General features: G+C 44.3%; 1 protein-coding gene across 1 annotated transcript in view; it reads right to left on the bottom strand.

Moving 5' to 3' along the window:
- Positions 1–1,651: 1,651 nt before the first annotated feature.
- Positions 1,652–19,993, bottom strand: part of SPIRE2 (spire type actin nucleation factor 2) — a 56,229-nt gene continuing 37,887 nt past the window's right edge. Inside the window, exons 5-15 of the mRNA XM_036750788.1 lie at positions 19,829–19,993; positions 19,436–19,522; positions 17,892–18,015; positions 12,669–12,841; positions 11,330–11,546; positions 10,003–10,130; positions 7,074–7,208; positions 6,896–6,963; positions 5,698–5,725; positions 4,640–4,755; positions 1,652–4,235 (exon numbers count right to left, since the gene is read on the bottom strand). Coding sequence (XP_036606683.1) covers positions 4,013–4,235; positions 4,640–4,755; positions 5,698–5,725; positions 6,896–6,963; positions 7,074–7,208; positions 10,003–10,130; positions 11,330–11,546; positions 12,669–12,841; positions 17,892–18,015; positions 19,436–19,522; positions 19,829–19,993 — 1,464 coding nt within the window. The 3' untranslated portion in view covers positions 1,652–4,012. The remainder of the gene's footprint in view (positions 4,236–4,639; positions 4,756–5,697; positions 5,726–6,895; positions 6,964–7,073; positions 7,209–10,002; positions 10,131–11,329; positions 11,547–12,668; positions 12,842–17,891; positions 18,016–19,435; positions 19,523–19,828) is intronic.

The following is a 19,993-nucleotide window of genomic DNA, read 5'->3' as shown; positions in this document are numbered from 1 at the left end:
AACGAAGAGCCTGGTGGGAGATTCGAAGTAGGGGTCAATAAAACAACTGGTTTCCATCTGAGTCTCTGTACTCTGCTGTACTCTGTTCAGGGGATGTACCCATTTATTCAGACTAAATAAATGTATAATATAATTAAAAAATTCCTGGCCTCCCAAAGAGTATTGTTTATTCCTAGACAATGTAAGCATGTTTCTAACACAAAGAAAGCTGCCCAATTTTAGAATTCATGGAAGGAGAAGTCTGGAAAGCCAGGGAGTATAATTGATAGGCAATCTGTCAACAAGCATTTATTAAATGCTTACTTACTGTGTGCCAGGCATTGTGCTGAGCACTGAGGATACAAAAAGACAAAAAAAAAACCAGTCCCTGCCTTCAAGGAGCATACATTCTAGTAAGGAACACAATATGTAAATAGATAAACACAAGAAATATACTGAGTAACTACAAGGTAATCTGAGAGCGGACAGCATTAGAATCTGCAGGGGATATGGAAAGCCCTCTTGTTAAAAGTGTAATTTGAGCTGGTGTTGAAGGAAGCCAGAGAAATGAGGAGGCAGAACATTCTGGGCGTGGGGAGATCCCCAGTGCAGATCCATGTCCACAGGAGCTGGAATATTGTGTTTTAGAAACTGCAAATTCAGTTTTGTTAAATTTTAAAATGTGTAGAAGGCAGAGGGGGGAGTGGAGAAGCATTAAGTACCTAATGTACCCGGCACTGTGCTAAGCACTTTATAAATATTTTTATTTGATCTTCACAATTCTGTGACCTTGTGAGGTAGGTACTATTATGATGCTATTATTTTTACAGTTGAAGAAACTGAGGCCTAGAGATTAAGTGACATGCCCAAGGTTGCACAGCTACTAAGTGTCTGAGGCCAAATTTGAACTTAGGTCTTCCTGACTCCAAGCCTAGCATTCTATCATGGTGCTATCTAGCTGCCTCTAAGTATAAGAAGGAAGGGGTCAGCTTATGAAGAACTTTAAAGACCAAAAAGAAAGGAGTTATATTTAGTCCTGAAGATAACAGGAAGCCAATAGAAGTCATTGAAGTGGGAAGGGAAAGTGGAAAGTGTGTGGATATAGCAAACAATGAAGGAATACCCCCAAAATACCATTTTATTTTATTTTTAGAGGCAATTGGGGTTAAGTGATTCACTGATGATCACACAGCTAATAAGTGTCTGAAGGCAGATTTGAAGGCAGATTTCAGGTCCTCCTGAGTCCAGGGCCAATGCTCTACCCACTGTGCCACCTCACCCAGCTGCCCCCCCAAATGCTATTTTAATGTATTTTTACTCCTTTGGTAGCTAGAAAAATCAATCTGTAAGATGAGGCTGGGGAAAAGGCTGGGAACAGTTATGTGATGTTAAAGCTTGCGTACAAGTGTTCATGGAAAGTGTCCCGGGTGTAAGGACAAGGGCTTGGTAGCGGGATCTCCAAAGCGCAGCCATCGATATTGAACCCAGCCAATAATATCCTAGGCAAAGCTTATTGGAGGAGATCAGTTCTATCCTATGGAGGACATGCAGCAGCTTAACAGCCCAATTCATCCTTTGGAGGATGTCCTGAAAGAAAAGGAAGTTGCATGGTTTTTTCAATAACCCCTGAATCCACAGCCCAGGAATATGAATCCTCATGAAGCAGTTGGTGTGGCTTGAGCCAAATAAAACTTTATTACACTGGGAACAGTCATATGTACAGAGGGGAGGATCCCAAGGGAACAGATCAGTCTTTACTGTACATTCCTTTTGCACTGACCTGTGACTGAAGATCCTGCTGGAGTCTGGCACCCTCACCACACTGGGCACTGCATAGATGCTGATGTTCATGTGTGACTTTTACACAGTGGAGGGCCAGGGGGAAGGGGGAGAGGAGGCAGGAGGGGTACTTTGGATAGACAGGTAGGTGATGGCCTGAGGAAGGAGAAATGGAAGTGCCCCTTGATTTAAAATGCAGACTCTTCAGGTGCAATAGTGGAGCATTAGCACCTCAGTTCAGTTTCTCCTGATAAATCCCAAGGTCTGGGATTGGCCCTAGAAATGCTTCCCTGGGAAGCTCTCGAGAATTTTCCCTCATTGGGGCTGAACTATGGGGCTAAATATGGAGACACAAGCATCCAACTAAATCTTCGGGGCTACACTGACCAAATTCTGTATTCTTGGCTGGAAATTAACAGAAGCCATCTAACTTGGATTGAGGGTGGATACCCATTTCTTTGTCAAAAAGATAGAGGCACTGGATGCCTGGAAGACAGCATGACCTTGGAGCACACTGCAGCTCTTCTGGAGAACCAGCTGGCCAGATTGAAAGGGAAGAGGCTAAGAGGTAAGGCAGCCACAGCCAACAAATCCATCCCACGCCTTCTCCAGCAGGTGCACCACTGAGTTAGGCCTCCCAAGCTGTCTACTCTTTCCTACTGTGGTATTAGTTCACAGAAGGACTTGTCCCAGATCCCTGTAGAAGAAGCTGGCTAGTTATGCTGCTTCTGCTATATATGTGCCCCCCCCCCCATGACTGACAGACAGAATCCAAATGACTATCAGTGCATCCCTCCTGCTGTATGGCACTGAAGAGTAAAGGGATGAGGGGAGAGGGAGGGTAGATTTTTGGTGGCAATAAGGGACAGATGGGTGAGAGGAAGGTGTGAGACGTGTAAGAGCCAGAATGGAAGGGAAAGAAGCAAAATTAGTGATGATAAATAAGGCTCTATTTTTTGAGCCATGAGTGTGTAGATATGAGGAGACAAAGGAACTATTCTATTTAATTTTAGCACTGTGGGTGATTGGATGTCCCAGCTTCCCAGGATCTTTTCATTTTGGCTGCCCTGTCATCCTTCCCTACTAGAGGCAGAACAGATAAAGGGAAGTTGATCAGGGAGAGAAGTTCTGGAAGCCTCCTGAGCAGGAGAGATGTTTATGAAAGTGGATGAGATACAAGAAAGGTGTGTTAGAACCAACTATTAACCACTCTTCCCTCTGCCCTTAATCCTTTGTGTACACCTCAGTGTACCTCCCCACCCCTACCCCAAAAAATAGCTCTGAAAAAGTCAAGACCTGCTAGACTACTGGGACCAGGGACTGCTCATTTAGCTTCACAAGGGAAGGAATCTCAATGGAGCTATGAGTTCCTGGTGGAACTAAGCCATCACTCCACTAGGGTCCTCTATCCTTTAAAGTCTAAGTCTAAGCCAAAATGAGTAGAGGCAGACAGGGTTAATCTACCCCAGGACAGAAGGAAATGAAGTTTTATTACCCAGGACTTTCATCTAGGGAACAGGAACCATCTCCTCCCCTCTTTGACTTCATACGTATGGTGAGAATAAGGAAACAGCAAAGGGTCAAATCTTTGCCAAAAGCCACCCAGTTGACTGAGGTTGCTGTAGTCAGAAATCCTTGGTCCAATTTCTGCTCTTATCCCTGATTTATCTTCCCCTCCTAATATGAACTCAAGAAAATTCATTTCTCCTTCTATCCTCCAAATTTTCTGCCCACTACAGCAGAGGTCCTTTCTCATGGACCTTCAGAAGAGTCCCAGAGTCAGCCTCGCCACAGAAATACCTGGGAACCCCAAGTGCCTCTGGGTGAGCCCTGACCCCAAAAGAACTCTTAGGTCCCAGTAAACAATGTATATAAATATATAGACTGAATATATTATATAAATGTATCTATATATGTATATATGTACATGCACAACTCAGAGGGCAATTCATTCACCCAAGAGGTGGTGCTAAGTGGGGGAGCTGTGCTGAGGGGGAAGGCTATGGGCATGGTTTCTTATGACTGGACTCCATTCCAGTTTGACCCAAGAGATGGACTTGGGCCTCAGAAAGTACCATCAAAAGCTTGATGATTAAAGCAGGGCAGTGTTGGAAAGACATGCCTCTCATCATCAGCATCATCAGCATCATCATGCCTGGAGGGAGTGCTTGAGGAGCTCAGGCCTGTTAGTCACCAGAATGGAGAGTCTGAGTAAGGTGGGGCTGTGGGGGTGAAAGGGAGCTCAGAAGGTCCATCACTTGTCCCAGGCAGTCCTGGTGTTAGGGATATAGAGGGACTGAGTCTGGCGGCCCCTCCGGGGTGTGGTGTTGAGGACATCCACACTCTTCCGGCTGGAACTGACCACATCCACTACAAAGCTAGTACAGTCACTGCAGACATCCTTCAGGATGCAGCCATGGGCATAGATGTGAGGAAATTCTTCTTCTACACTGCGCCATCTTGTCCCCTGCAGGGACCTGTGAGTAAAAAAGTGGAAGGGTAGAGAAAGTTTGAGTGGATTTCTTGAAGAGGTCAGTTTAGGAGAGCTAGAACAGTCTGGAACAAGAGACATTTCCTCCGATCTAGGAAGTGGCTCCCCCATCCCATCTTGGACTCAGTCTAGAAAAGTTCGCCTAAGCAATGTTTCCTCCACAGTAGGAATTCAGTGGTGCTTGGCCAGATTTCCTACTAACACCAAGAGTGACTTCCATCATTAACTATTAATGTTTCTCTACTACTATCCCAAATGAAATAACTGCCTTGAGGTTTTCTCTACTTCCAAAGTGACAGACTGAGATCAAGCAATAACCTTTTCACGTACCCGCCCCCTGGGGCTAATTTCTGGATCTCCACGCCAAGGGGATCAAGAAAAAGAACTCACTGGAAGACATCTCTCCTCCGAGTCAGCATGGCTTTGGCAGTCACAGCCTTTTGAGGGCTCTCAAAGCCCAAAGTGTAAACGGGAATGTGTGCAAACTTCTTAGAAGGCATCTTTATCTGTAACACAAATACAAAGGAGAGTAAGGTTGGGGAAGCTTCTAGACCTTTGGGCAACATCACTGGCATGAAGAAAGCCTAGCAGAGCATTCTCCTTCTCCAGACTCCACAATGGCTCCGGCTCTCCATTGTCTCTAGGATAAAATAAAAAAATCCCTTGATTTGGCATTTTAAACCCCTTCTCAATTGGATTCTAATTTCCATTTCCAGAATGATTACATATTGCTTTATAATCTGGCCAAACTTACCTACCTGAATTTCACTGGATGTAACACTCTACATCCCATCATCTGCTTTTGCACAGGCCAGCCCCCAGGCCTGCAATCCATTCCCTCTTTACCTCTGCTTCCTCTTCCCATCCTTAGCTTGTTTCACCTCCTCGGAAGAGGCTTTGCCTAACTTCTCTGGTTGTTAATACTTCACCACACCCCACCCCCAAATGACTAACTTTTTTAATGTTATTCTTACCTGTCTATATACACATCCAGCTGACAGTTACCTATATGACAACGGCAAGTTTGGCATCTCCACCACTACCCCACATGTGGTTTATTTATTCTGCAGCAAACTCCCCCTGAAGATACTTTAGTAAGACAGACCATGGCACAACGCTTTCCCATCCCCCATCAGCACTTCAGACAAGACAACAGCCTTTCAATAGATTGTTCTTAAAGCTGATGACCAACAAGTGATTTTTTGAAATTCCTTTTCTCCTCTTTTGATTATTTAGGCTTGGTCTTGCTTCAAAGGACTTATACGGACAAGATGACTTCAAGGTCCCTTTCAGCTTTCAGATTCTAAGCCTCCTCTGGGGGGTAGGACCACCCAGAATGAAGCAAATCTACTCCCATGGCCCAGGTGGACTGACCATGGCCACCATAACCAGGGGATGCCCCCAACCGTCTGGGAGCCCTGCTCAGGATTCAGGTACGTCTCTCTCACCTTTATGCTACAGGAGGTGCAGACAGCTCTGAAACAGAAAGAAAAGGCATTTGAGAAGAACAGTACCACGCAACAGGAGTCAAGTAAGCCCCTTCTTCCAATTCCCTTACATCGTCTCATCACCTTTCACCCCTCCCTACTTTCAACCTGGTATCCATTTTATTGCTATTTTCGCTACACTTTGTACAGGGTTCTGCTCTCTACTTCTTCCCACTCCAAAATATCCTTCAGTCCTTGTTGATAGTCCTTAGACTACTTCCTCAGATGCTTTCCCTTTAACCTTTATATCTCCCCCCTAATTACTAAGGCTTCTCACTCTGGAAGAGTTCTCTGACCCTAAGAAGTCTAGGTCTTAAGCTCTTAGCTCAGCTGGAGAGAATAATTTCCTAGATGGTAGAAACCAGGATTCAGTAGTCCCTGAAGTCCAAACCTATCAGAGGCCAGAAGATCATGAATTCCATTCTGGAAAGGGCCAGTAGAGGTCATTTATTCCAAGCCCCTCATTTCACAGATGAGGCAGTTCGAGGGCCCCAAGAAGAAAAATCACTTGCCAGTGGTCTCCAGGGTAGTAAACAGCAGAACTGGGGCTTGAAGCCAGGACTGCTGGTCTGACTCCAAATACAGAGTATCTTTCCACCATGTTTTGCTGCTTCCTCAGTCTTTGTGTCCCTTTCTCTGAGTGTCTCTGTCTCTTTCTCTGCCTCTGTATCTCTTTTCAGACAATAAAATGAAATGACTTTCCCAAGATCTTAATGAAGCAGGGATTTCATACCCGCAAACAAGGGCAGTCTCAAAGGCCCTATCCAGATCCAGGAGACAGTGGAATGATCACTTAATTTGAAGTCAGTAATCCTGGGCTGAAATCCAATGTATTATACAGATGACACTGGTCAAGTCATTTAGTCCTCTGGGCCTCAGTCTCTTCATGTATAAAATTCAGAGGTTGTAGAAGATGACAATGTTAATAACATTTACATACTACTTTAAGGTTTGCAAAACTCCTTCTCTGCAACCACTATGCTGCATTGTGAAGTAGGTAGATGACCTCTCTGGTCCCTTTCCAACTCTAAATCTATGGTCTTGTATCTCCCCACCTCCCAACACACACACACACACACACACACACACACACACACACACACACACACCCCTTTCCCAAGGCCCAAGTGCCAAAGCCAATCAGTGGTTAAAGGCTCACCTTTTACAAAAGAGACAGGTAGATGGCCAGGAAAACAGGGGGAACTTGGTTCTACAGCAGCAGCAGATCTGCAAGTCAAAACAAAAAAGCAAAGGCTTAAGCCTGAGCTCCAGACTGCTTTGAGTTCTGCTCAGCAATATCAGGGATACTGAAGCCATGAGGGTCAGGACCACCTTACCTTCCCTTTCTTCAGGCTGTTATAAAGTTCTTTATTCTGCAAGAACTTCTCCATCTCAGCCTTTACCAACACCCGGCGCACATTGATCACCTCCTCCACAGTCAATGCTAGGCTCTCCACTGGATGGCTGAATTCCTACGGATGGGAAGGGAAAGGTAGGTTCAATGCCATTGCCATGAAAATACGTTTTCCATCTTCCAGGAGGACTAAACAAGGTCTCTTCTCTGTTGAATCCATTTTGGACAATGATGCTAGACTTCCTTCCAAATACCATTTTATTGGGTCATTCTGCCAAGAACCTAAAATGGCTCCCTATTACTAAAGAGCTTGAACTTTCCCCCTTGCTTTTCCTCTAGGAGCCGGCCCAAATACCTAGGAATTAGATGATTTTTTTCAGTTGTAAGAAAAAAGAGGAAACAAGGTTGTGAGGTGATGAAGAGTTCAGGGTGAGACTCATTTAGGCTCACAGAAGATGAAGGACATTGAAGGAAGCTCTGAAAAGGCTCAGTTGGGGGGAGGGTGAGCATAGCTGGCCTTAGTAGTGCCTAGGGAACACATAGAATAGGTGGAAGCCCTGATAGCCCCATCAGTCGATCTTGCCACCTCATCTTTCCCCCTTCCTTCTCACTTGCTTGTTCCAGGAGAGCAAAGATAAGAAGCTTGTTCTCGGGAAGCCCAGTAACATTCTCAAATAAAGCGGCCTAAGAAATGAGGAACCACTAGGTGGGGCTCCAATGCTACACCACCAAGTGGTGAAGTCTGCCGCTGTAGGATTCTGTTCTGCCACTGAATGTAGTGTATAACAAAATACCTTTATGCAGAAGTAGAAAAAAATGTACCTTTGGAGTCTGGAGTAAGATATCACCCAAAATAGTAGATGTCACAGTGATCAGGCACTCAGGATTAATTGATCCTTGATATATTGAATCATGAATCAAACTGTTCATCTCAATATTCAAAGCTCTCTGTACCCATCCTTACTTGCTACCACTTTGTTCCAACCAAGTCAGTCTTATTGTTCCCACTACCCACCCTGTTTCCTCTACCACAAATGCCCTCCTCTTTCTTCTATGCCTCTTCAAAGCTTACAAATCCTTTACAGCCCATCTCAGATCCTTTCTGCCTTTAATACTAGCCAACATCGATTGACACCTTCCATTATTAGGAATGAAAATTTACTATCAACAATTTATCTTACTTCCCATGGGTTTAATGATCACCTCCATGCTAATGACTCCCAGATGTATGGACCCAGCTGAGTCCCAAATCACCAAGTGTCTAGTATACACTTCGATCTGAATGTCCTGAATGCTGGCATCCCAAACTCAATGTGTTCAAGATTGAACTCATTAGGTTCCCCCCCAAACTCACTCCTCTTTCAAACTTCCTTATTTCTATCAAGGTCATTACAATCAATTCAGTTACCCAGCTTTAGAACCTAGGTATCACTGTCTCCTGGGCCTCATCTTTCCTCACCCCACTTATTTAATCAGTTGCCAAGTCTTGTGACACAGTGGCAGGGCTGTGGACCTCAAGTCTTCTAATTCCTAGCTCAGTGGTTTTGAGACAGTTTATTGCAAGTTGTGAGAAATAATTCATTTGGATCCCTGCTCTATTCCAATCAGTATTAATCAATTTAATAGGATTCTATATGGATAATGATTGTAACTTCTGTATTTTAGGCTCCAGAGCTGTGAGCTTGTGAGATCACTTGCTTAATCAAAGGAAGTTAACTAGAGGCCCTCTGCCCTTGTTATTCCTTGTCATGGTGACCACAAGCCCAGTGTGGCTGAGGTGATTCAATTACATGGAAAGTCCCCCAACTTATTTTTGTAACTCCAGACTTCTCTTTCTTGTCCAACATGAGCAAGCGACCATCTTATGACCACTTAGTCAGTGGAAATGCTCCATGCTTCACCCAATCTGTGACCCTCCTGCTAATATGTCATTTTTGGCCATCAAGAGCAAGGTCTGTCAATCAATGAGATTCTGCATTTTACCATGCCTCTTTTGCATATTTGGGTATCAAATTCTATAAATACAAGGTCCTGGAAGAAGTGGGCATCTCAGATCATGAGGAAGATCTGAGGGGACCATGGGCCCTTTAATAAAGTGCCATGGGCTCAGTGCTCTGCCTCAGTCTCTTTTATTGTAGGTTGGACAATTTTAATCCCCACAAAGTAACACATTTGACAGACAGCTAACAAGTGTCCACCTAGATAGAAGTCCCACAAGAAAAAGAATCACCAGGTGGGAAGGTGAACAGAAGCAGCAGGGATTAGAACAAAATTCAGGTATCACACAGCCCAGCCCAGCACTAATATGTCCTATCCTCACCTCACCAGCTCCAATGTGGATATTGGCTATCTAAACACACCTAACATTCTCAATCAAACAGCAGAACCAAATCTTCCCAGCAGATGGCAGCAAAGGCTCTGCCCATAGGGTAAGGTTGGCTGTGTGGGGCAGGTGCCTGATGAGGGATACCTTCTGTGATATATGCTTTCCTGGGCATTCATACTGCAAGGACTATGACACCTACCCAGACCATACCCCAGCAGTTCTCCACTGCTGGCATGTTTGAGGACCGCATTAATGGATTGTACTCAAAGATAAAAGCAAAGCACTGAGATGACAGTTATGTTATTAACAACAACAATTAATTAAAACTAGCATTTACAATAGATAGCACTTGAGGGTTTGTAAAGTACTTACAAATATTCTTTATCTCATTCAATCCTTATAACAACCCTGCAATGCAAGTGCTATTATTATCTGTATTTTACAGATGAGGAAACTGAGGCACACAGGCTAAATGACCTCAAGCTCAGAATTTTGAGTTACTTGGTTGTCTCTAAGCTACAAATAGAGACTTTTGCCCTCGGTCATGTAATGACAATGGGCCATCAGAATGGCATCCACTACTCACCAGCCACAGGTGTTTAGAGTGACTGTCCAACGCTGAACTACTCTCTGATCTTTCCTCTACGGAGCCAAGGGAGCTGTGGGCAGGGGAACTGGATTCCATAAGGGCCTTGTAGTTAAGGGGATATGAGCCTAAGAAGAAAAGAGTAGTGATCAGCACAAACAGGAAGAATCACCCCCAATTCCCACCTTGGCTCAAATATGAGGTCAGAACCCCTCCTGCCTCAGGCTAGGGAAGGACTCCAGGTGTCCCAGGGTTTCTGTCTCTCCCAATCAATCAATAAACATTAAGGGCCTACCATGTGCCAGGCACTGTGCTAAGCTCTGGGGATAGGAAAAAGGTAAAAGACAGTCCTTGCCTTCAGGGAGCTTATAATCTAAAGGAGGAAACAGCAGGCAGATGAATGTATACAAAAGCAAGCTATATATAGCATAAATAGGAAATAATTGACAGAAGGAAGGCCCAGGCATTAAGAGGGGTTGTGGAAGGCTCCAGTGTCCTCGGGTTTCTTTCTAAGTCCCACCCCCACCCCCACCCCAACTAAATTTGTCTTTAATAGTTGATTGAGGTGTCTTTCGTGCTGCTTTGTTCCAGGTGTCAGAACTGCCCCTTCCAATTCTATCCCTCAGCTGGCTGAAAGCCAGTCAGTGACAGGCTAGAGAAATGAGCAGTCTTGTCCAGGCTGTGGAGGAAGATCTATGGGGCTTTGTGGAGGAAGATCTATGGGGCTTTGAGTATAAGCTAGTGGTGCTTGGCAGGATATACATGGATAGAATTCTCGTTTCTCAGTTATTCGTTTAGACTATGACCCTCTCAGGCAGAGATTCCCGTGAAAATTTCGAAGCCCCTTGGTGGAACGATACTTGTGATTACCAATATTTCTAACTGAAGGAGGTGCTACATTTCGATTAAAGGTCAGTGAAAATAAAAGGTGATTTTTTTCCCTCCTCTTTCCAAGTTCACAAACTCCCTTGAAATCTGTTCATGTACCTTGCCCTAAAGGAAAGGAAATAACTCTTCATATTTCTCTAGTTTTTGAAGGTTACAAAGCGCTTCCTTTGCAATAGCCTTATGAGGTTGGGAGTAGAAGTATTATTTTCACCATTTAACAGGTGAGGAAACTGAGGTGACTTAACTTACTCCTGACCCCACAGTTAAGTCTCAGACTGGGATTCAGCCCCAGTTCTCTCGAGGCCAAATCCAGGATTTTTCCCACCACACTCTGGCTCTAAATCAAGGTTCAAGGGAACCTGTGTAGAGATCCTTCCATGGCTTGGAGAAGAATGAAGAGCCGGAGACAGGTGAGAACAGAAGGACAGGGAGGAATTACCGTGGTCTGTGGTGTTGGTCTTCCACGTGTGCATGCTGCCTGAGCGGGGTCGGGATTCTAGCTCCTGCTCTCCCAGGTGGCCAGATTCCGGCTGGAGACCCACGGCCATTTCGCTCTGGAGCTGGGCCAAGTCATGTTCAGAGAAGGAGCGATCCCGCTTAAGGGGCAACAGGGAGCTGCTTGTCCTCTTCATCTCCCCACTCGGAGATTCTTCTTCCTGTGGGGACACCAGGACTTACTGACCCTCTGGGGGACACACTAGCTAGACCTTTTTACAAGGAATTGCTTGGGCAGACATCACCATCCAGAGGGAATACCTTGCTTAGTAACCTGGGACTTCTCTTTTTGTTCTCAGTAGAGCAGCTTCGGATTTCTTGGATTCCAAGAGAAGATACCAAAATCTACTGTCTGGCTGGCCTCATTATAGTCTTGAGCCCTCAAAACATATGACAGCCTCAGGCTTAGGGCCATATCACTGCAAGGGTTGAGCTTCGAAACCTCAAAAGGACAAAGGCCTTACCAAACAAACCTTCCCTGCTACCTGAGGGTTTAGGGCAGCGGTGGGGAAGCTGCAGCTTCGAGGCCATGTGTGGCCCTCTAGGTCCTCAAGTGCAGCACTTTGAATGAATGGGAATTGTGTGAGGTTCAGATTTAGTCAAAGGGCTGCATCTGAGGACCTAGAAGGCCACATGTGGCTTCCAGGCCATAGCTTCCCTGCTCCTGCTTTAGGGATTCCTGGTTTAAGGACTCCTCAAGGAAAAGCCTTGAAAGAATAACTCAGAATTAGCTTATCAGATTGTAAGTGAATTCCAAATAAGGCCTAAGTAAGTGCTGTTTACTTTTATATCCCCTACAGCACCTAAGGCAGGGCCTTGCACATATAAGGTGACTGATTTTTTTTAAGTGGAATTCAAGAAAAAGCCCTGTAGTCAGCAAATCAGCTATAATAATGATGATGACAGTAGTGGCTAGCATTTATTAAGCATTGAGTAGGTGCCAGATTTTGTGCTAAGCACTTTTCAAATATTATCTCATTGTTCTGACAACTACGGGAGCTAAGTGCTCTTATCCCTATTTTATAGTTGAAGAAAATGAGGCAAACAGAGGTTTAAGTGACTTGCCCAAGGTCACACAGCTAATGCTCTGAAGCCAGATTTGAATCAGGATCTTTCTGACTCCAAGGCTCTATCTACTGTGCCACCCAAAGAGACCCCAGCTCACAGTCAGGTCTGTTCCCTACCCTGATTTGAAGGCTCTTACAGTCCCAACTTCACCCCAGAAAACTCTCTCCCGGCTCTTTCTCTGATCTCTCTTCAGCAAAACAACCATTGGTTCTGACCTCAGAAATGTTCATCTCTTCCATCTCTGCCAAGGTGGGGGCTTTCAACAGGACCCGTGGCCGTGGTGGGCGCTGAGAGGTGCTCCCAGCACCTGAGAGGGACAGGTTTATGCAGGAGGTAGACTTCACATCGCTGGAGCAGGCATTGAGGATGCAGGGCAGGGAGCCAAAACCTTAAAAGATATAGACAAGAAGGGGGTTGAGGATGAGTAAGCACAGGGGATAACATGAACCTCTCCCAGTAGACTTATTGGACATGTTGACACTTGGAAGGCTGAGTATAGAGGGCTTCAATGAACCTCATCAATAAGGAAATTCCAAGTTAGCCTCTCAGCTGTGTACACACTTAATCCCTGCCCCTGGAGAAGGACACCAAGGCTGGTGGATCTCTTGAGCTAAGGAGCTCTGAGCAACTGCAGGTCTAAAGCTGATGAGGGGCTCACTCTGTCCAGCATATGGAACCCAAAGACTGAGGCTGGGACATCAGATTATTTTAAGAGGGGTGAACTGGCCTTCCAGGAGGGGAGAACAGGTGGAAAATTGAACAAAATTCTGGTGTCCATCAACAGTGGGACCAGAGTAGTGAGTGGCAAGATAGGGAGGGATCCAGTTCCCCTTTCTCACCCACCCCTGCCAAAAAAAAAAAAAGAAAGAAAAAGGAGAAGAAACTCAGTGAGTCCAGACTTAACTATCATAAGACTCCTGTTTAAGAGCAGACTATAGCACAAGAGTCTTCTGATTCTGATCAATAAACATTCATTACCAGATACTATGCTAAGTCCTGAGGACACAGAGCCAAACATGAAAAAGTCCCAAGGAGCTCACATTCTACTAGAGGGAAGGAAGAAATAGGGACAGAAATAAATAAATACAAAATATATCCAATTATGTTTTTGGGGGAGGAGAAGACTCTGGAAAGATCTGAGTAGGAAGTGATACCAAAGTCAAGCCTTGAAGGATGCTAGGAATTCTACAGTCAACATAAGGAGGGAGAGCTTTCTAGGCACAGAGGCAGCTGATGCAAAATCACAGAGGTGGGAAATAGAAAACATTCCCTAATTAAGACTCCAGTGTACCATGGGTTAACTCTAGTTGCCTGACAGCCCTTTGTGGATGTGACTATGTACATTTATGTCTATTATTCTAATATTTATGCACATGTTTTCTATTTAGGAACATGCTGTATCTCTCAGGTTCTCCTCCTCCACTTATTTCAAACCCTTTGAGGTCAAGGGCCATGTTTTGTCCTTCTCTGGTGACTATTTCTTCTCATCTATCCAGCACTTCATGTATTTTGATATAAATATCAATATATTGAAATACTTAAAGGGCTGCATAAATTGGGCAGGACCATTCCAGAGCACTTAATATCCATTATGTCATTTGACAAGAGGTTCAGTAACTTGTCAAGGTTACATAGAGACCAAGAATTTGGCATTAATTCCAACTGGGCCATTGATTTCTCATTTAGTGCAGAGTTTTAAAACTGTGGCCTATGGAGGCTGAAAGGTATAGAGACTGTATTTGTACTTCTCCTTGGATCATCAATTCAGAACTGCAAGGAGCATTAGAGGTCATCTAGCCTGACCTTATTTTCAGAAGAGGAAACTGAGGTCTACATGCCCCCAAGGTCTCACAGGTTAAAGCCAGGATTTGAACCAAGTCAAAATCCAGAACTCGTTAACCTCTGCACCATGGTGCCAAGTCTTAATTTCTATTCTAGTTATCTGTGTATGTGGCATCACCCTTTACTAGACCATAATCTCCATGACAGGAGCGACAAGCATTTTATGATTCGGGGCATGCTGGCAAACGTTTAACAACCAGCTCTTTGAAATGTATAATATACTTTTTAAGTTTAATGTGCCTTGTTAGCATTTTTCTCCATCACTTTCTAAAGTCTAGACGATCAAGATCAAGACATGACTTGTAGCCATTTTGCCAATTTTCAAGGAGTAAATGCCCACACTGAAAACTTAGCAATAGGCTCTTGCTCCAGCTCTTCCCTGGTTTTATTCAAACATTCTATCTCCCAAAGTTTAGCAGGGCTCTGCATCCCATAGTTCCTCAATAAATATTTGTTGAATTGAATTTAGAAGTGAAACTGGGCTTATCTGTTTCCTAAGATTAAGCTGGAAAGTCAGAAAGACTAAAACTTGTCTAAGGTCACATGTCTACTAAATAGAAGAGCTAAAATTCAAACCCATTTCCTTCTTCAGCTCATTTTACAGATAAGGAAACTGAGGCAAACAGGATCCTCTGGCTCCAAATCAGTGCTGTAACTATGCCATTACTGAGTTTTTAAAAAATAAAACTGTTCTAGTAAATGTTCAAATTGTGAAGTTTGGGGGGGATAAAATTCAGAGGATTATATATTTTGTTACTAAAAACAAGAATATTTTTGCCATATGTCTTAACAAAATTTTACCATGTGCTCAGTCACTGAAATAGCTTTACACACACTCACACACTCCATTGTCTCACTTCCCACTCACTTTTCACCTCCTTGCAATATGGCTTTTATCCCCACCTCTCAACTTAAACTACTCATTCAGGAGATATCAATGACCTTGCTACTGCCTTTTCTCTGTTTTTATCCTTCTTGAGCTCTCTGTAGCATTTGACCTTATTAATCAACTCACTCCAGAGATTATCATCATGAGGAAACCATCAAGTGGCATATTGAACCACTAGCACAGTTAAAAAAAAGCATTAAAACGGAGGGGTTTCAATTTAAGTCATGGAAACTTTTATGTTTAAAGTTATGTAATTCATTCATCCTTTTATTAAGGGCCTCTTATGTGCCAAACACATAAGGATTCTCTAAAGACAAAATGAGACAATCGCTGCCTCTCACATTTGACTGGAGGGAAATAACATGAATGTATCTAAGTAGATACCAGGTAAATACAGGGCAGGTTGACGAGCCCTGAAGGTTGGGGGAATGAGGAAAGATCTTTAGGAACAGATGGCATTTAAGCTGAGCCTTGAAGAGAGCTCAGGCCTCCAGCATCTTTGCCAAGAAAACCCCAAATGGAGTGATGGAAGAGTGAGACAACAAACTTAAGGATTTCCTAGTTCAACCCCCTTATTGTATGGAGAGAGGCAAAGAACTTGGTAGAACAGGTAGTAGCAATGACAACTTGTAATTCAAGGTTGCCAAAATTTTTTTCCTTGCAACAATCCTATGACATGGGCAGCATAAATATTATCTATCAGCATTTTAAAGTTGAGATAACTGAGGTTCACAGAGGTAACCCAGGTCCTCTCGCTCAATCCTGTTTGCCTCAGTTTCCTTATCCACAAAATGAGCTGGAGAAGGAAATGGCAAACCACTTAAGTCTCTTTGCCAAGAAAACTCAAAATGGATTCGTGAATTGTCAGACTGAAGTGAATGAACAACAAGCACCTACTATGTACTCAAGGTCACAGACATTAGTCTGAGGCCAGTTTTGAACTCAGGAAGATGAGTCTTCCTGTCTCCAAGCCTTGACACTCTATCCATTACTGTGACACCCTATGTAAGATATAAACAGGTGCTCTAACCACTGTACCACCCAACTGCCTAGTAGGTGCTTAATAAACGTTTATTAACTGATTAGCCTAGGTTTTCAGGACATTATTCTTTCATGGCTCTCCTCCTACCTGTCTGATCAATCTTTCTGATTGGTCTGATGAATCATCATCTACATCCCCACCAGCTGTATGTGGTGGGCATGCTCCAGGGCTGTCCTGAGCCTTCTTTTCTTTCTCTGTGATCTCTTGACCATTTCCACAGCTCCCACAGGTTTCACTATCGGCTCCAGGCAAGGAATTCCCCAAAGTTTCAATTGCCTACTAGACATCCCCCCTGGATATACCACTGACCTCAAACTCAACAGCCAGAAAAGGACTCATTATCTCTCCCCCTCAATCCACCCCTCTTCAAGTGCCTATTTTGGTTAATACTCTTCCAGACAACCAGGCTTACAATGTCTAATCAGCTGCCAAAGCTGGTCAATTCTACCTCCAAAGCATCTCTTACATTTGTCCTTCATTCAGGCCCTTATCCCCTCTCCCTGGGGGCTCTAGCAATAGCCTCTTAAATGGCCTCCCTACCCCAGCCTCTCCTCTCTCTAATTCCCACGAAGCTGCTAAACTATTCTTCCTAAAGCACAAGTTTGATCACATCTCTCCTGCTCGAGAAGCTTCCAGTGTTTCTCTGTTGCCTTTAGAATAAGACATAAAGAGCTTCACAGTCTGCATCCATCTTTTGTTTCCAGGCTGATTATGTTACTCCTCCTCAAATACTCTGCATTCTAGCCAAAGTATCCTTATCATTCCCATCTCTCCCCACCCCCATGCCTTTGTGTAAAGAATGAATTTTAAAAGGCATTTAATAAGTAATCACTATATGTGCAAGGCACAGTGTTGAGTGTTGGGGACACAAATAGAAAAAAGGGACAGCCCCGGCTCTCAAGCTCACATTCTAATAGGGGATACAACATATAGGAAGGTGAGGCCATAGGGCTGATGGAAAGGCCCTGTGGTCCTTACGGTACAGAGGCAAGAAAGATGATGGTGCTTTTTGTGTAGGGTTATTTCCATTGATGAAATACATCCACTTCTGTTGCTGAATCATTTGACAAGTTCCAAGGACTTTGGTGCCTTTCTAGGCTGTCCCTCACACCCAGGATGCTCTCCTTTGTCACTTCTGTCTCTTGGACCCCTGAGCACCCTTCAAGGCTCAGCTCACATGCCATCCACTCCTAAAGGCTTTTCCTCATTCCCCCAACCATCAGCGTTCCTTAACCTGCCCTGTATTTACTCTGTATCTATTTTTATTCACTTTATTTCCCTCCAGTTGAATATAAGAGACAAGGATTGCCTCATTTTTGTCTTGGTAAAATCCCTGTATGTTCCTGGCACCTAAGAGGCCCTTAATAAATGGAGGATGAATTATATAACTTTTTTAAACAAAAAAGTTTCTATGACTTAAAAAAAGGAACCCCCCCCCCCAAAGTTTAATGCTCTTTCCACTCTGCTAGTGGTTCAATATACCACTTGATGGTTTCTTGATGATGATAATCTCTGGCGTGAGTAGACTGCTATGGGGGGACCAACCTAATGAGGCATCTTTTGTCTACATATCCCCAGTTCTGAAGGGGGATGGGGAATTGGCATGTGTGTAAATGTGTATGCGTAAATGTGCATGTGTATGTGCACTGAGGGAGAATACTGCACCTTTAGAGTTCCAGTGTGGGCCCTGCACAGGACGTAACTTCCTCTCCTGTTTAATCTCCTCCAGGATCTTCTCATGGAGGGTTCGTTGCTTCTGGGGCAAGGGCCTCAGTCTTCTTTCTGACACCTGCAGAGAGTAAAAACGTAGGAGGCATGACGTAGAATTCTAAGAGGTTTCAAGCAAAATGTGCAGATAGAACACGGGAGATAATGGGGAGGTCGTGGCGGGAAACGTTAAAAACCAGATGAAGCACTTTGTGATATCTTAAAGCCTGCCCATAAATGTGTAATTAATATTGTAATACCCATGTGCTCCACTGTCATCTTCGCAATGTCAGGAAAAGCTCCTAGAACGCTGCATGGACCCGCCTCTGAAGGCAGGATGTGGGGAGCACAGATTAAAGGCCGCTGGATGAGCAGGCATGGATGGGTCTGAGTTCTAACAGGCTTAACACCTGTAGCAATGAATTCATGGATCCATCTGAGCATTCAGGGCAGTAAACAGAATCCAGTGTCATTAAGGCAGAGAGCGTGTTGTGGTTAGAGCAATCTCCCTGAGTTCCAACTTGGGTGTATCCAGGAAAAGGGCTAATAATAATTCCTATTGAGATAGAGCAGTAAGGTTTTCCCCACAACAAACCTGTGTTGTAGGTAGTGCAGGTATTATCCCTCCTTCACTATGAGACAAACCAGGTTCAGTTGGGTCAGCCCACAGTCACCCAGATAGAACAGAAGTATTGTCATTAAATTCCAACCAAGATCTCTTAATGAGGAGTTCAATCCTCTTTCTACAACACCACACTGATGAGGGTGACATGACGTTGATGATGACAATAATGGTTAATATTTAGATAGCACTTTAAGGTTTGGGAAGCTGTCCAATAAATGTCATCTCATTTTATCTTCTCTAGGAAGTAGGTGCTATTATCATCCCTATTTTATAGCCGAGGAAACTGAGGCAAACAGAGGCTAAAGTGACCTGCCCAGAGTCCCACAGATAGTGTTTGAGGCCAGATTTGAGTTCTGATTGTCTACCTGACTCCAGGCCCAGCGTTCTACCCACTGAGCTGCCTACAGCATCTCCACAGACCCAGATTCCTACAGATTCCTAGGATATTTTTCAATAGCAGCCAACTGAGTCTGGTCCCCATCCTGGAGGGATATTGATAGGTTCTACCATGGAAAAGATCTTGGAAAAGTGTTGTTTTCCTCTCCCTCCAATCCAGTGTAGAGTAGAGGGGCAGCCAATTGCCTTATTTACTCCCAGAGTAGGAAACAAAAGTAAAGCAGCTTTCCATATTAGCATTAGGGAGAAAAACAAGCCTCAGGGTCTGTCAACTACCCTAGGAAATGAATTCCAGGGGTTTCAGGCTAGACCAGACAGCAGGGCCTGACCTAATAGGACAGGAAGATTTTCTGTGGCCAAGCACAAGTCCCAAGGATGGGAAACACTCTGAAATTAAGAAACCTCTTGAAACTTTTTGGCTCACTTCTAGCTTTTGAAAATGGGCATAGCCAAGTACAGTAGGATCCCCAAGGCTGGTTACCTGCTTTAGTGGGGGCCGGGAACGGATAAAGTCCAGAATGAGTTCATGGGCATCTTTCTTCACCCTAGGCGGGATGTCACCGTCAACCTGGACAAAGGAAGGAGCAGAGTACATGGGAGACGAGTCAATAGTGAAGATCCAATGGTGTCCTAGTATTAGGAATATCAATGAAATGGAGGATATTCTTGATCTATCCCCATTTTGCAGATGAGGAAACAGAGGCCCAAAGCAGACTGGGAATGACCAACATTCAGAGAGGTGAATTACCTTTTCTCCCCTTACCTACCCAAGGCCAAGGCTTTCTGAGAGTGATATGGCTCAGGAAAGCCCCAAGAAGTAACCTTCTCTTTCCCTGGCCTAGCCACTAGCAGGCCCAGAGTCCCAGGGACTCACCATGACCTTTCGTAGTTTGTAGTTTCGAGCCCGGATATCCTGCATCAACATCTCAAAGGGGGTCAGCTGGTATTCCGTGGGCAGGGGGTTAAACTGCTTCTCTTGGACCTTCTTGAGTTTCACACCGTGACGCAACTCCCGCATCAGCTGCACCCAGAGCCTGGC

Source organism: Trichosurus vulpecula, chromosome 3, assembly GCF_011100635.1.
Source record: "Trichosurus vulpecula isolate mTriVul1 chromosome 3, mTriVul1.pri, whole genome shotgun sequence".
NCBI classification, from domain to species: Eukaryota; Metazoa; Chordata; class Mammalia; order Diprotodontia; family Phalangeridae; genus Trichosurus; species Trichosurus vulpecula.
The sequence above is the reverse complement of the archived record's forward strand: the minus strand, read 5'-3'. Positions and strand labels throughout refer to the sequence as shown.